Here is a 17240-nt window from a genome sequence, read left to right on the forward strand (position 1 = left end):
GATGTCTGTTTTTGAGCTTCTCTTTTTCAAATATCCATCACTAATGTTAATCCATTCTGCAAGTGGCGGGTTACCCGCTGTTGGGTGTGTTTTTTTCTTCGGACTTCGCCGACGGTTTAGAGTTTATCAATATTAGGCTATCATTATTTAATTATGAATAAAATGTAGCCTATCTCTTCGGATTAAACTATGGCCGTATAGTTTAGGCCTACAATAATACCGGTAATTCATAACGACTAGTAATATTTAGCAATTCAGAAAAGTTTTTTTATTGTAGAGTTTTTCAGAAAATAAAATTATACTGAATCTTGAATTAAATTGAAAGTCACACCGAACCTATTAAACTAAAACCTACTTTATTTCAATGAAGGTAGAAACTTCCCATTAATAATTATTAATAATAATAATTCATGATTCATATTATATTAACTTCACACTCCTTCGATGGGTTTAATGCAATGTAACTCAACTCTGTAGGCCTACTACTCTAACATCCTAATTTTCTCGCCTCCTTCCGGAGGTGTCGTTTTCGCTATACTCATACCTCTAAACGCTCCGAGATTTCACTCAAAATGGTTTTACTCACAAAGCCGATGTTCAATTTTGCTTAAATTTATTTATGTAATACTTTATATTTTAAATACAATCTTATATTCGTTCATTTTTTTTCTGGGAACCACTTGATAGTATATCAAGTATGTTCACTTTTTGGTTTCCTTTCTCCTCTGTTGTTCTCCCGTCATTTTTAATTATACTTGTATATTTTCGTATTGTTGAGAGAAATAAATGAAATGAAAATGCGCGACCTGGGGCGGTACAGTTCAATGGACCAGTTGGCGTTTGCATGGACAACAGGAAAGTCCCGGGTTTGAATCCAATTTTGGGAAACATTTTTTACACTTGCGGATTCTCTTCTAAAGCGTACCGTATTTTTGAGTATACGGTATCTCACATGCATTACAATTATACAATAATAATACACATCAAAATGTAGTCAATTCAAAAAGAAAAAAATAGACAAAAATTAAAAAAAAAACAAAACATTGTTTATTTTCAATTGGGATAACAATATTAAAGAAGAAAAAGCCGGTATTAGATTATCGACATTTAGTAGGTCTATCGCCACCATCACTACCATCATCATCATCATCATCACCGTCATCATCATGTCAATCATCGTCACAACACCATAGACCTAATCATCTCCATCATTATCATCACAATCAGGGGCGACCCCCCCCCCATCCCCCTTATAGCCTGGTTCACGTCGAACTTTATCTAGATATACCCGTCTTGAAACATGATACGATAATCCCCTAATTGCGTTCGATGCCAAGTTAGAGCCAGATAAACAGCCAGCCAGTTTCAGGCCGACGACGTCACACGGTCGAAAGGCTTGTTTAATAAAACATCTACTGTATTTTACGAACCTCTAGTACCAAGTGGTATTCGTTCAAAAAAAAATTCACTTTTTTTTTTTGAGATAATTTAATGGATACTCAATTCCATAGAAAGGTTGATTCATGTCATATCGCGCAATGCATAGCTACAAAGAAAGTTTAATCGCAGATGCACCAGCATGGAAACTTTCGTGCTATCAATCACTCTCTATCGAGGTCAGCAGGTATGTGCTGTCAGACAACCCCATGCACAGTGACCACAGTACACTGATATGTGTGCACATCTCCATTGACGACACCCCTTCAGTTGACCTACTCTTTTAATAAAGTATAGTTTTTGTGTAGACAACATTTGACACTTTTGACGTGTAGGTTTCACTTCCTTATTGTTTTCAAGTACCTGGTTTAATCATCATTGGTTAATTTACAAGATAGGCCCTATACTGTATGACATTGTATAATCCTGTTGTCTCTAATTGACATGAAACTGGCAATTAAATAGGCCTACCTAAACCTAGGGCCTAGGCCTAATTCCAGTGGCGGATTTCCAGTGGGGGTGGTGTAAGGGGCGTCCGCCCCCACCTATTTTTTGCAAAAAAAAAAGGGGAAAAAAGAAAAAAATTCCTTCGTTTTCTACCAAAAACACGCTAGGAGAGTGCTATAAAATCCACTTGGTGGTGAGAAATAGAACACTTGTAATTTACTCAATGTTAATATACGGTATCGGATTTTGTTGTTTGACGACTTTTTTTAACTGATTTTGGATATTAGTTTTCCTTTTTGCTGATTTTGTGATTTTTATGCTCGATGTTGCTGAAAAACTTCATCATGTTTTCTAGAAGTGAAATTTCTCTTTTGAAATTGTGTACATTTATAATGAGCCTTTGCATGTTGTCAAATTAGGCCCTATGTTTGAGATGTTCGTTTTTTTTTTGTTTTTTTTAATTTATTTATTTGTTACTGAAAACTACCATGCTAGATAGTCAAAATCGACTCAATTCCTGCTGGATTCGCCCCTGACAATCATCATCGTAACAATACAATGACGGTTTAATTTGCATAGGCCTATTTAGTCTATTCTTTTGATATAATGTTTACAATCTTAAAAATAAACAATCAAAATCGTCAATCAAAACATAAAATATAAAGGGCACAAAGTTTTAAAAACCCGTAGACATTCAACCTACAGAGGGGTAAATCCGGTCACCTAGATTTTAAGACCGGAAAGTTGAACTAGTTACTCATGGCGGATTAATATTTCTTAGCCGAAAGGAAGTTCATCGGCCATACCAGCCATCTTGAATGGGAGGCATGTCAAAATAGAGAAATCAGAACAGACTTGTGATTATTTTGCTGTGTTTTCAAATTAAATTCTGATGCTTTTTTATATTGATGAGGAGGATAAGAACTTTAGAGATAACTGCGTATCACTTTCATCTCGATGGCATAGATACATTGATAAAACATATATTTTGCATCCAATTTAGTTAGTAATTTTGATACCACGATTTGGTTGTTCACGAAACATCTTGAGATAGTAAGTTGAACCTAGAACTTGTTTTTATGTCTGTTACTACTAATAATAATATTCTTATTAATTCTTGTTAATACGCAAAAATAAAAAGAAAGATTTATTTAAATTATTGTTTTGCTATTAATTAGCCTGTACTGAATAGTATTGCATTTAATAGTCGGGTACTCGCCGGGGGAACTCGCATATTGTCGGTGGTGGCCCACCATTATAAGCAGCTAGAGTAGGCTAGGCCTAGGCTAGTCTGGGCCTAGGCCTAAGCCGGCCTTGGAGAGAAACCTTCGCTAAGGTCTAGGCCCTGGCCTATCTACGAGCGAGCAGGCCTACACAATATCTATACAGTATAGTCAAAGGCCATATATGTAGACTAGGAGACGACTTTTGTTTGGCAGCAGGTGGAAACGCTGCCTCTGCCCATGTTATGGTGCAGCAAATTGGGTATTTCTGTGTATTTTTATTTTTTTGTGCACCAATTTTATTATCTTCACCGATGATGTACTGACACATCGAAAGATCGCCTTATTAATATTTAAATGTTAGGAATCGGAAGGCATGCATGAAAAAATTAGATTTTCAACATTTCGGGGCTAAAAAGGTGCACTTCATCACACTCTCCACCATAACTGTAAAGTATTTTAATTGCGCAGATAGCCTATACATCAAATTTGCGCAGAAAATTGCAAAGGAAAAAAGGTACGCAATATCTTAACTACAGGTACTGCAACATTGGTTGTACTGTATATTAAGATTAGGTCAAGGCCTAATTTTCAGCAAAGTTTGCGCAGAAATCAGCCCTTATTTTCGGAATTGCGGACAGATTTTTATACCTACCGGTAATTTTTGTGCGGAGGATATATTCCCCGCTTAGGTTTTATTTTATAGTCTGGCACTCTCCCGAATTTTGAGTTTCAGAGATTTTATATCTGCCTAGCCTAATGTTGGTAAAACTTGTAGGATAATCTGCCTTGTAGGCTAGTCCAAGTTCCTGCAGCCATCCTTAAGAGAAAAATATGTTTTTTGTATGTTGTATTACCGTAATTGCATTTTCATAACAAGTCTGAAAAAAAAAGTGAGTATGCACACAGCTGGCCTTAATAATAGCGAGCTTCCTGACGTTATTACAAACCGCAATGGTGCCAGATCTAGCCTACAGTACAGTGAAATCTGTTTCTCGGACCATGAAAATCTATTGCGATTGAAGCCTTAATTTTCAGTTGTCAGGTGTGGATTTAAAACTGTTTAATATTAGACTTGAGCGATTTTTTACCAGCATGCCAAGGGTTATACATAGTAGGTCACAGCAGGGGTAGGCTTAGAAATTGGTCAGAGGGCCAAAGTCAGTTTTTGATTAAACACCGAGGGCCACACGCTAACTCTGATGTTTCCAGTGTGCTTCCAAAAACCTTCAAGTTTTGCTTTTACACCAATTTATTCTCAGTTTTAATATTACTTTTTACAGATGATCGGTGTCGAGCTGTAAAAAACAAGGCATTTTGTAGCCAATGTTGCTGGTCGGGCCACACACATGGGTTTTTAATTCATTTTCGCGGGCCGCACTTCGTCCATCTGCGGGTTACGGTGTCAAGGGTTACCAGTATGTGATGTACAACATCATTACTGTAGTGTGTTTCATGACAACCAACATTGTTTCCATTGATTGGGTCATTTCTGTATCTTTCACCATTCCTTTTGTGTTTGGTTGTTTTTTTTTAATTTTCACAATACTACTATACAGTACTCTAGACTGTGCTATAGGCCATTGTTATTGACATCTCAAGAAAATGCTGTCAGAATGCAAAAGCTTAGATTTTCATCAACATTTCAGTGTAAGGAGCCAATCTTCACCAGTCTACGGTATTGTCTTCAGGGCTGTAAAAAGTTGGTGGTCCTGTGTACTGCGGGACTTAAGTATTTTAGGGCTGGGCTAGCAAAAAATACATTAAAACTAGACTAATATTCAAAAGCTGATATATAAGCGCTAACAATTATTTTGGCAAAACTAGACCTTGGTCCAGCAAAAAAAAAAAAAAAACAATTTTACGACTCTGGTCTTTAGCCAGCCTGGTATTCTACAGAATAAATTATACAAAAATGTTTCTTTAAAATATAATTTTATACACTTTATTTATGTTTTTCCATATGGAATTACCAAAAGACTACTGTAGGATTCAGGAACTCTAATACTTGAGGTTTTATATCCTACAGGATTTAGAATGAGAACAAAATGAAATAAATGTTGGATACAATAGTCCAGGAACAAAGAAACTTTTAACAGCAAAGGTTACTGACTCCAAAAATTCCAGTTGACTAATTTGTTTGTTTATATTTCGTCATACAGTAAGCATGATTGTCATAAGATGATAAGAGGATTCAAGAGAAATCTATGCTGACAAATCTTATTAATTATTCATAAACGTTAAAACATTAACTTTCAACATACAGTACTGTATGTCCTTTTCATGATTTCAAAATGATGATGATAAAATACCAGTACTGCTAGTGCTTTTTTATCATTAAAGTCAGGCACACACACACACACAGAATGAAGCAAATTATTAGAATATTTATAATATTGATTGTTTATATATTAATAACAATGACATTAAATAATTAGTACCGGTAAATAAACTAACAATTATCATTATGATGCTCTTTATGGTCATGATGGTTAAAGTACTTGTAATGTTAACATGTGATGACAAATTATACTAAATAATAATAACTTAAACAAAAAAATATAATTTTAATTTACCTACTATATGTATGATGATGATGATATAATCATAATTTATTAAATCATAATAAAATATGTGTGAATTAATTAATTTAACACAAACATTGTGGATACAATGAAATTAGGCTATTACGACAAGATTAATATTCATTAAAAAATTAAGCAGCATATTGTAAGCAATGTAGAGTACTGTAGGATCAACCATGGCTTTTAGTTTAAAATAAGGAGCCTACAGTGTAGATCACTTTCATAGAGATCTATAAATTCACCATTATTATTATTATTATACAAAGATTTATCAATTACTGCTGTAAACTATATTTTTAGCATTGAATTTAGAGATCTATAAGTACACCATTAGGCCTAAAAAAAAATATTATGTTGGCGTAACCCGACCGACCCTAAAAAATCAGCCGACCCTAGACGTTTTTATGTAAATTTCGCAATACAAGTTTACGTGGGCGTGGTCGGGCGTCACTCAAAATGTTTCAAAAGTGGTCCAAAGGCGAAAAAATATAACAATTAGAGGGCTTTAAAGGCTAATTTAATTGATTTTATAGATTTAAAGGCCTTTGCTGAATATTGTGGCAGTTTAAAAAAAAATGCCTTGCTACTATTTAAGCCCATTACGCCAACATAACATTTTTTTAGGCCTTATTTATCAATAACCTGTGAACTATATTTTTAAATTTTAGCTTGAGACTTTTTGTAATAGAATTGTCAACCCTGACATAAGCAGCTTTATAAAAGAAGATGCTTAATACTACAGTACTGTTTAACAAAAATAGATAAATTTAACTATTTAAAATAATTAAAACTCTGTTTTATAATACTGAATTTTTATTAAAAATTATGCAGATTAATGCAAGTGGCACTTTTCAAAACAAAAGTTGCACAATAACATGCTGAAAGTATAATCTGCAGTAAGTGAAATAAACACTGGTAGATTATTATTATTGATAAAGTAAACCAGTTGGAAAAAATTAAAGGTGACTTCACGTAAATCTAAGAGACCCCTTAATTAATGATCTTGAATCTGAATTAATGAGAGGTCTTGTGGCTTAATAGCTTGGGTGTTCGATTAGCTCCAAAGGAGTGAAGTTGCATGTAGGCTATTGTTTTTACCTGTGTTTCCATTCATGTTGTCGCCACAGTGTAAACGGAGCATTTCTAGTCTTTCCTTGGCCGTTGCCAAATGCCACTAGGTGAGCAGAAAAGCAGGCACGGTATGCCGAACCATAATACTACATAGTCTTTTGCTAGATTAGCGACTTGATTTTTTTTTGCCTCATACTTAGTTCACCATTTTACTGCATCATGTATGCTGTTATTATTATTATGAAAGGGATCCTCTCCATCCAGCTATTTTTCATTGTTATCTTGGTCATGGCCTTTGTGTTTTGCTTCATCTGTGCACGTTTACCTTAACTAAGTAAACATTAATAATTATAATTGGACTCTTTACGTGATGTACTGTAGACTACATAATTCCACTGCGCCAAACCGCCTGTAGTATGTTCACCAAGTTATTGCGCGTAAATTTGAAGAATCTATTTGTGATTTTAGACATTTTATAAAATAAAACCCTGATTCCCTACTGGCTTTTAGATTCATCACAGAAGTCCTTTGTGTCTATTGCATACAATACTGTAGCTTGTAATGTAGGTGTGAATGTCCAGGTTTATGGTTGTTTTTCATTCTTGGTCAGATTCCTTTTAAATGTACGGTGTAGGAACTAGCCCTGCTATTGCTACCTACAGGGCCTTTTTTGATTTGAGAAGGTGGGGGGGGGGGAAGTGTGAAGGTGCATATTACTGACCTAGTCCTGTATTTAGGTAGTTGTAGTACAATATGCAGGAGGTCTTCAGAATCCAGCTGTGATTAGAGATATTGCTACTGTATCTAACCTGTCTATATTAGCACATGTACTGTACTGTACTGTACTATAGCTACAGATACCCTAACCTTTTAATGCTTGTGTCAGAAGTGTTATCATTTAGAAAAGCTATCCATTAGTAGAACTCTTAACAAAATAAGCTGTTGGCTGACTTCCCTTTCTAAAGAATCTCAGGAAATCATAAGATTTAAGTGGTTGTGTGAGTGCAGTAGTGAAAGTCTAGCGATCTTTTTCTCAAATAGGATGTGAATTAGATAGCACTTTGAAATAATATCACATGCACGGTTACACATTATAATTTTGTGACCGGTACTGGCAAAACCCTTCATTTGTCGCAATTTCTAATTTCCCGCAAGCACCCAAAATGTTAGAGAATTAGAATTTTGAACATTTTCATGTTTTTGCATTTTATAAAAGCAGATATTAATATTAAAGAACATTTCTGCAAAATATCAATCACTGAATCTAACTGAAAAGTATATTAAAATTACTTTTAAAATACAAATCTTAATAAAAAAACTGTGGATTTTGGAATCTTTGGAAGCTAATTTCTCAAAATCTATAATGCTGATAGTGATATCCAATGAATTAAATATTCATAACTTAAGATAAGATAAGATAATTTTATTGTTCCACAAGGGAAATTCTTCCATTTTAATTTCCATCAAATAAACACTGTTTTAAAGAAGAATTCATGCAGAATCTAACAATACCAAAAACTTGTTTTTTTAATTTTTCCTACAAATGGCTGGTTTTGTCGGAAACCATTGAGATAATGTACAATGTCAACTTACTCATTACAATATTGTAAGCTTATTAAAAAGGATCCAATTAATTAATTATTAACTTCACACATGTTGAAACAAATAGGTTTTTTGCTAACTTGCAGATCTTTTGACTACAATTCATTTACAGTACTGTAAGTACCATGAAGGCCTAATTGCACACCTCATTACTTTTATCTCACACATTTTTTATAAAAATTATATTTTGTTATATTATCTAATTATGCAAAGGATAATTTTTTCCCACCTTTCTATGAATTAGATTTATCTAAAGTTTTATTTTATTTAACTTCATTTTTTTAATAAATAAACATGGTATAATATTAATGAATTTTTGCCTGTTGTAATTCAATTGAACATTTTTTGTTCATTTAGTTTTGTAGGTCATGGACAATATACACTATCATTATTCATGATGAAACCTTTATTCAGTCAACCTCAATCAGTATTGTTTTCAATGAATTTATTGTTTAATTAGGACAGAACCTTTACTATTTTTTTATGTTTCTCAGTAATTATAGTGGATAGTTAGTAAGACCCACCCGAATCACTTGCAAAATTTTTTTGCTGGTATTTGGGGACGTACTGAGTATTCGGTACGATAACACGTCAGGTAGGGCAAAACATCACTCCTATGATATTTCCTGACTCAAATTCATATCTTATAGCACTTGCAGTACCCGCTGCTACTATGGGATTGGATTCATCACTAGTCACCAAGCGCAAGCTCAGTGGTCTAGTGGTTAAGACATCAGGCTAGATACCTGGAGGTCGTGGGTTCGATTCCCACGCGAATCACTTGTAAATTTTTTTCGCTGGTATTTGGGGACATACTGAGTATTCGGTCAGTAACACGTCAGGTAGGGCAAAACCTCACTCCTATAGTAGTAGTAATTAATAATCTTACTGTCTGTAGTCACACCCAGTTTGAATTTTGATCAAGGGTACAGTATAGTGTATAATTATTACGCACGTCATTTAGATCGAGCATGTTGCTCACTTCCAATCAGTGATATCATCACAGCAATAATATGAATTATTTATTAATGCCATCTTTCTTTTCATTTTACAAAGATGTGAAGAAGCCTTGACCTTTCAGTAGCCACTCACAGGCTCAATTTTAATATAGCCATTTCCTGGACTCATTCCAGACAAAATGTGTCGCTTTTTAATAGCATCATTGTAAAGTCGGTGAAGCTGGTGACAAAGCGCTACTGATTCATGCTGTAGAGTTCCGAGACATTGTCAACAGCTTTAGCTCGTTAGGATGAGTTAAGTTGAGCTGCTCACTGATTCACACATGACTAACATCAGTTTACTGTGGTAGCAGGCTCACTGTTATCCTTCTAGCATTCACTGCCTGTTCAGCTACAATAAACTACCATCCGTCATCATCGCTTCGGTTTTTCACATTTTGGAGGAAAATGTTTACTGTTTTTGCAAGTTCTGCCTCCAGTTCTAATGGTAGGCTTACTGTAAACTTAATCAGTTGACTTTTTTTTTGCCATTAGGCCTACAGTGATGGTTTGCTTACTACCACTTGATGCATGTGTTTCGTAAATTTTAAAAATTGTAAAGTACTTTCAAACAAACAGCATACAGTAGAAGCTGACATTTTTTCAATGATACTACTAATGTAAGTTACTTTAACAGGCCTACATATTATTTAGATTGTCTAGGCAAAGCTAAGCCTACTTTTTTTTTATTGTCTAGGCCAGTCTAGACTACCATAGTGTACAGTAAGTCTACTGTACTGCAAGCTCCTTTCATTCTGATGGTCAGTGTGTAGGAATGTTGTGGGGTATCTCGTTTTGGTAACATTTCTTGTATGCAATCAACATGCACCATTTTAAGTACCAACCAAATATTCCTGTAAGATTGCCATAATATTATATTCTTTATTAATCATGTACGCTGACATATTTGTACTTTAGTCATTATGAAAGACTAAAAATTGCGCTAAATATAAGTACTGTACTGCTAAAAATGCTAGGCTTAAACTTTTATACCACACTATGTAGGCCTCGACGTCAATATTATTTCAGTTTGTTTCTCACATGCAATTTAGAGGCATTGAGCTACAGTTTATGGCCTAGGCCTATGTTATTCCTCCAGTAATTTGATTCTGACCATTGTCTTTAAAGTTACTTCTTTCCCTTTTAATTTTCAAGTGCTTCCTTCCTATTGCCCAATTTACCATAATATCCTCATAATAGTAAGAAGTATTTTTAATGTAAAAGTAAACTGATCAATCTCAGGTAAGATAGTACTGTATAATAATACTCCCAAGTATCGAAATGTACGCCATCGTGTCAGGATTCATCCCGACCCGAGACATCGTTTCGGGATTCATTTTGCTACTTGGAGTATGTAAATAGTGTATTGCGAGAATTTGACCAGTTTTTTCGTTTTTAGGCACATGGCAGAACACATCACAATGGGAATATCCTGATTTGAATTTGCTTTTGAATAAAACCAAAATTGTTTACTTTTTTAAGTAAACAAAGTTTCGCCGACGACTACCAGTCAGCATTGTAAATACGAATGTAGGAATATTTCTGGGTGTGAGATAGAATGCTATATTACCACAATATTGCATAGCATTTGGTTCAGAATTTTTCACAAAGATTTAGATTCAGATATCATTTATAGAACTAAAGCAGGCTATATGCAACCTTAAGTTTTGTGAAGTGGCATTTAGCACAGAAGGCAATGTAAAGAATATTCCTGCAAAATTGTTGGTAATGTATAGTAGCTCTAGCACTTAGATTTGTGACAGAACCCCTTTTGGGGACTTATCCCTCCCCCATCTTTCAACATGTCAATACTCCTATTGTATACCACTAATCTCTTCGTAGACCAAAAGAAATTTTGCTGTCTCTTTAAAAAAATATAAAATAATAATGTTTTTTTTTTGGCCACCATTATTCTCATTACAGTATGCAGATCCTGTTTTATAACTGATATTATTAAATCATAAATTCAATTTGTTTACTGTAGATCATGCAGTAATAGTACAGTAATTATATGATTCTTTACTATACAACAACCTGAAAGTTTGGCACAGTTTCATAGTGAAGACTCAAATGAGTCAATTTAAAGTCAAGTAGCTTTTCCTTGGAGTGTTTTGTAGTTGAGGTTTCTGTGTTGTATTATTTATGGTACTGTAGACTTCACAAATCACTGTAATAACAACAGTATGGAGCCATATTGCATTATTAATATTATAAACAATTCATTTTCAGTGGCTGTCAGTCATGTAAAACGGAAGAAGAAATGACCTACTACCATATGTCAATTCTACCATCCATAATTTTCTTTACGAAAGAGTACAAAACATAAGCTTTTTGGTGTTAGGAGTAGGGGTTGAAATTGTATGCATATGTACTATTTATGAAAAAGATACTGGTAAAATAATGATATCAAAATGACAAAGATCATTAAATTTTAAAATTTTATTGTGTACTCTTCTCGGGGAAGGGATGGAGGTCACAGAAAAGACTATGTTTTGCACTCTTTAGAAAATATGAATGAATGACCCTGTATTATTCGATAAATGTAAAAGTTCTATTAATTAGTATTTTAATTTCTCTTAATTAATGAGTTGCTATTAATTAGTTACTGTTCTTTGATAAGCTGCTGTTGTTTATTGGATCAGAAATGATAACATCCGCTATCAAATGCAATAATACTACCATGAATTATATTGTTTTTGATATTATCGCTCTATTAATTGGTATTATCGTTTTCCTGTGGACAGTTTCCTGGTTCTAGAGACAGAATTCTTGCAACAAATGAGGCATTGTAGTTGTGTATTGTTTTAGGTGTGTCATGGCTTAGGTGTTAGTTGAAGGACACCTCGAGTTCAGTCTGAGCTGAGTAACTATAATGAAACCATGTTGGCAACTGGAAATTTCCTTTTTAATTGTTTAGCTTCCTTTTTCTTTTGTTATTTCTAAAATTGAATGGTGATAATACTTTTATTTATTAATAAACCATCCTTATTTGAAGAGGATAGCAGTGTTCTCCCAATTGAAACATTTTTACTGGTAAATTTGTCCATAAAAATTCAGCTATGCACACAGTGTGAGGCGTTATCGCTTTTGAGCATATTGGGGTTTAATGACTAGAAAAAAAAAACAACAAAACACATAGTCATAGCCTAGACATAGACTGGAAGGATGTTCATTTATTGAAAGAAGGCCAGCCTACAGTAGACTACCAAGGCCTAATCAGTGGTTTTATGGTTTTATGTTACAATCTCAAAATTTTACTGGTTGGCCAGTTATGTTTACCGGTAAAATTGACAGCTAAAACTGCTTTCGGGGAACGCTGGGGTGGCCCATACAGCAAAGCTGGTCATTGGAGTGCTCGACAACAATACACAAAAAATACACAATACACAAAACAAATCACAAAAAAAAAATTTTTTTTAATGTACATGTGTTGGCTGGAAAAAATGAGCAGTTTCTGTGAATAGAACTTACTAATTATTATTATTTATTATTATTTATTGTTTTTTCATAGGGTGCTCTGCCACTGCTGTACTGAAATTCCATTCCACAATTATGCCCAAACTATTGTAAAAATATTAAATAAAATTTCGATTTTCTGTACACTACAGTAAATATTGAAAATTCAACAAATTTACCGATAATAAAGTAGATCTGTTTAATTTTTACACTACTATAATATTTAAATTTATTGAGGTTATTTGGTAGTTTATTTAGGACTATTCATTAATATTTTCTGTAGGTTTTATAATCTCATAGATGGTGAGTCGATCAGTGGCCAAGCAGTAAGTCAGAATCAACTGGTCAAGTCATAAGTTTAGGATCTTTATGCCTAGAGTTTGTTGGTATTCCTTAAAAAACCCAGAACCTAACTGGTCAAGTCGTAAGTTTATGATCCTTATGCCTAGCAATCGTTGGTAGTCCTTAAAAGCACAGAACCTATCGTTTCTTTCGGAAGTGTACTGTAGGCCTCTGGTTCATTTCAGAAAAGATTTACCTACATGAGGACTATATGGCTGCTATCAATGGACAACGACCATACATGATTCAAGACAATGGTGGACCAAGTCGTGGGTTAGAGTATTTTTCTACCTTTGCCCCATGTTCTCTTAATCGCATGTAATTCCTGTATAACGAAGTACATTATTCAAGTACTGTACATTAAACTTTGTTTTGTTTTCTTTTTTTCTCTTTTTTTTTTGTTAGTTACTCATTAACTTTTTTCAAAACTGTAATAAAAGAACTTTATTTATTTATTTATTGTACTGTTCTGCAAAGTGGTACAGTTACAAACAAACCATCGAAATAGAAAGAAGATAAAACGTAAAACAAAGTTAAAAGAAAATTTAATGTAAAACTAATATAAATTTATAGAATGTTTCAATGAAACTAATGTCATTTCTTTCATTTAGAAGTTCATTCCAACTTTTTGATGCACGATATAAGAAAGTTGAATCATTATGTGTTTGGCTGTGTGTGCATTTTGAAGGTATATCATAATTAAAAATAAATTTGGATGTTAGGCCCCATAAAAATTTTTATTAGTTTATCACCCTCGCGCGCATCACTTTTGGGGGAATCCCGATTTTTTTTTATTTTTATTTTAAACGATCGTTTTTTCATCATTTTTCACTTGAAAAAGGCTAAAGATTACAATACTTCACAGGCGATCTTTCTCATGTTGCGCATGCACACTAAGATAGCTTTTCTACTCTGGCGCGATCTTTTGTGTGTGAGATGAATGACCCCGAAACTTTTTCGTCATGCCTCTAGGCCTAATTGTAATGCAAATAAAGAGGGGAATACATGTTTTGAAGGGCTGGTTCGCAAAAAATATCCGTTATAATGAATTGTTTGATGCTTTCAAATCGGGCTAGATTAAAGAAGGAGGAAACATAGGAGAAGATTTTACGACGGTACGTATTGCTAGCTTGTCATGAATCACCCTTGTCAGGCAGGCCTAACTAGTGGGTCTAGGCTAGTGTATTTGAATGGGTTGGTGGCAGTGCAGCGGGCTGTCTAACTAGGCCCCGTCTACCAAGCCTGGCCTGGAAACGGTCGCACGGGCCTACACATGTTAAGAAAATCAGTTTGGTATAGGCCTAATTAGATTTGTAAATGTTGAGGTATAATTTAAAACTATTTGTCCTTTGAGAAGCAAGACTATCGAAACGTATCAAGCAAGTAGGCCTAGGCTAGCCTGGCTTCCTAGAGGGGCTTAGCCTAACCCAGCAGGTCTATCTAGGCCTAGGGCCTAGCCCTACTTAGGGGGGCCTAAGTTTGTTTTTGTCATCCAGTCATGACATACATTTGTTTTTACGTCAGTTCTATAGCTCTTCAAAACATATAAAATGGGGTTTTTTTTCTCACTTTTTGTAATTTTTTTCACAGGTTGTTGCAAAATTTGGTCCCACGAAGAAGGTAGACACATCCATTCAAGTTCAATATATGTATTTTCCTTCATTCTTTCAAAATACATATTGCAATAATAAACTTACCAAAGCTATGCACTTGCAATGACAGGAGATGTAAAAAGAGGGTCAATAATTTTATTTATTTTCTATATACTTTACCTTGACAGATGTATTTATGAATTCTCGCTTTTTCGTATTTAGAAACTGTAGGCCTACTGTATTTTAGCAAAATGTGTTACTGGACAATAAAAACATGTTTTCTTTGTATATTTGAGTCCGTTCTTGTGACTTTTTATGTGTTTGTCCTCAACCAAATGCACCAGCGAACACCGATAGGACAGTTGGGGGGAAAAAAAACCACCCTCCCTCATCAGTTTTTTTGCTGGGATAGGGTGATAAACTAACAATTTTTTTTTACGGGGCCTTAGGTATGGAGGGGCATGTCAAAAGAATTAATTGTTCATTCCAATCAAGGGAACATAAATTTAATCAATAGAGGTCTTAAATAATCAACAGAAAGTAAAATCCTACATACCTAAACTATTAGGACTTGAAGGCAGTTAGTGTTTTGGATACCACAATTTGACCAGACACAACAACAATTGTCAAAAAGGAGAATTACTAATACATTAGCTAAACATTTTAAGAGTAGGTATTGTAAAGGAAGGTAGTTTTTAATACAACGAATGCCACCAATATGTTTTGAAACACTAGAAGACACTTGGTTAATATGGTCATTCTAATACCCTATTCAGACTACATTCTGTTGCGATCGGTTGCGATGTAATCTGTGGTAATCCACTACTCCCGATCGCAATCAACGAACGCATTCAGACCAACACAAACAAACTTTACATTCTAGGGCCTAGGCCTCCGGTGGCAGGCCTGTTTTGACTGACCTCAGCCAAACAGTGCCTGTGGAATTCGTTGTGATTCGTTGCGATCGGATTCCGTGGTAATCTGGAATAATAAAGATTGTAGCACCCAATCGCAACGGGTAACAATTGCGATATCGATTACATATCGACTACTATTGACTACTATTGGTGAGCTTTCACACACGATTTTACTTTGCGATTGGGTGTCGCAATTGCTACAACCGATCGCAATGCGATGCTAGTCTGAGTGGGGTATAAGTAAGTTGTGGATCGAAAGTGATTCCAAGGTACTTAAAAAGAATCTACTCGTTCAATAGTTTCACCATTATAAGATATAGAAATGTCCTTAAATTTTGAGATAATATGGCTAGTACTGTACCAAATACCATCAAATGGTCTTTTTGATGTTTAATGTTAGTTTATTATCATCGTTAAACCAATTAGCTATTTTATCTAAATAACAATTAAGATCATATTGAAGGACGATTGCATCAGAATAGTGGTGTCATCCGCATACATTACACATACAAGGTATGTTATCTGGTAGAGTGTTTACAGTACATGAATTATAAACAGTAGTGGACCCAATATACTGTAGATCCTTCTGGTATTCCAACATCCAAGTGGTGAACGCCTACTCGGTCTAGACTGGAATATGTGTAGCAAACTGGTAGAGATTTAATATGACTCAGCATAGCTAAGCATTGGCACATGACTGCCAACAATCTGGCCACACCCACTTGTCGAAGACATTGCCTCCTTCGCTAATGACATTTCCCCTAACCTAATTCCCCTTGCCGTTGGGCAAATCCTGGTGTTACTATGACTGTTCCCATGCCACCAAGCATCTTAGTATTGGAAAACACGAAGATTTTTTCCTATTTTTGACTGGTAAGAAAAAATTAACGTATATACTGTACATAATACTTGCAGTTCTATGTATAAACTGGACAATAATGCCTCATCCTACTGTGTAGTAGGTCTACTGTTGTGTACTGCATCATTCTGTATTGTAATACATTGATTGTTTGTTCATGCTGCTAAGGCTTTATAATAATAATAATAATTACTTTATTTAAACACGGAAAAACTTGATCACCCAAGGGTGTTTTTCATCAAGGCCGTGCAAGGCCATAGGTGGTAAAATATAAAAATACAAAAATACATAACAAAAGTATAAACATTAAAGAATTTGTTTAAGTATAATAAATGTGATTAAAATGTGAAATTAAATAGTATCTTTAGTTTAAAATAAATCAAAAACATATGCATTAATTAATTTAATATACATACAGTAATTGATTAATTTAATATCAGAAGTTAGATTAGATTAATGATTTCTTTAAATTTATTAATATTTGCTGAATTTCTATACTCATCATTTAAATTATTCCATAACTTAGCACCATGGTAAGTTAAACTTCTTTTTTTATATTCTGTTTTAGGTTTTTCAGTATATTATACATCCATTGTTCTTGTATTGTATTGTGGATTTCTTAAGGTAAATCTGTTCCTAAGATATGATGGTGCTAAATCATGAAATATTTTAAACATAATAATAGCCTCATTGTAGAAGAGGTTTGTTTCA

General features: G+C 34.2%; 1 protein-coding gene across 2 annotated transcripts in view; it reads left to right on the forward strand.

Moving 5' to 3' along the window:
- Nucleotides 1-2677: 2677 nt before the first annotated feature.
- LOC117123143 (cytoplasmic protein NCK2-like) overlaps nt 2678-17240 on the forward strand; it is a 21542-nt gene continuing 6979 nt past the window's right edge. Inside the window, exon 1 of one of the 2 annotated variants that reach the window (XM_033269009.1) lies at nt 2678-2937. Coding sequence is in view for 1 of the 2 variants with exons in the window: in XM_033268994.1 (XP_033124885.1) it covers nt 9772-9811 (40 nt within the window). In the remaining variant the exon portion in view is untranslated. Of the gene's footprint in view, nt 2938-9570; nt 9812-17240 lie in introns of those variants that run through there. The other variant, XM_033268994.1, reaches the window with a different exon arrangement.

The sequence above is a fragment of the Anneissia japonica genome, unplaced genomic scaffold (assembly GCF_011630105.1).
Source record: "Anneissia japonica isolate Jap-2015-1 unplaced genomic scaffold, ASM1163010v1 scaffold288292_len1863012_cov191, whole genome shotgun sequence".
Lineage (NCBI taxonomy): Eukaryota > Metazoa > Echinodermata > Crinoidea > Comatulida > Comatulidae > Anneissia > Anneissia japonica.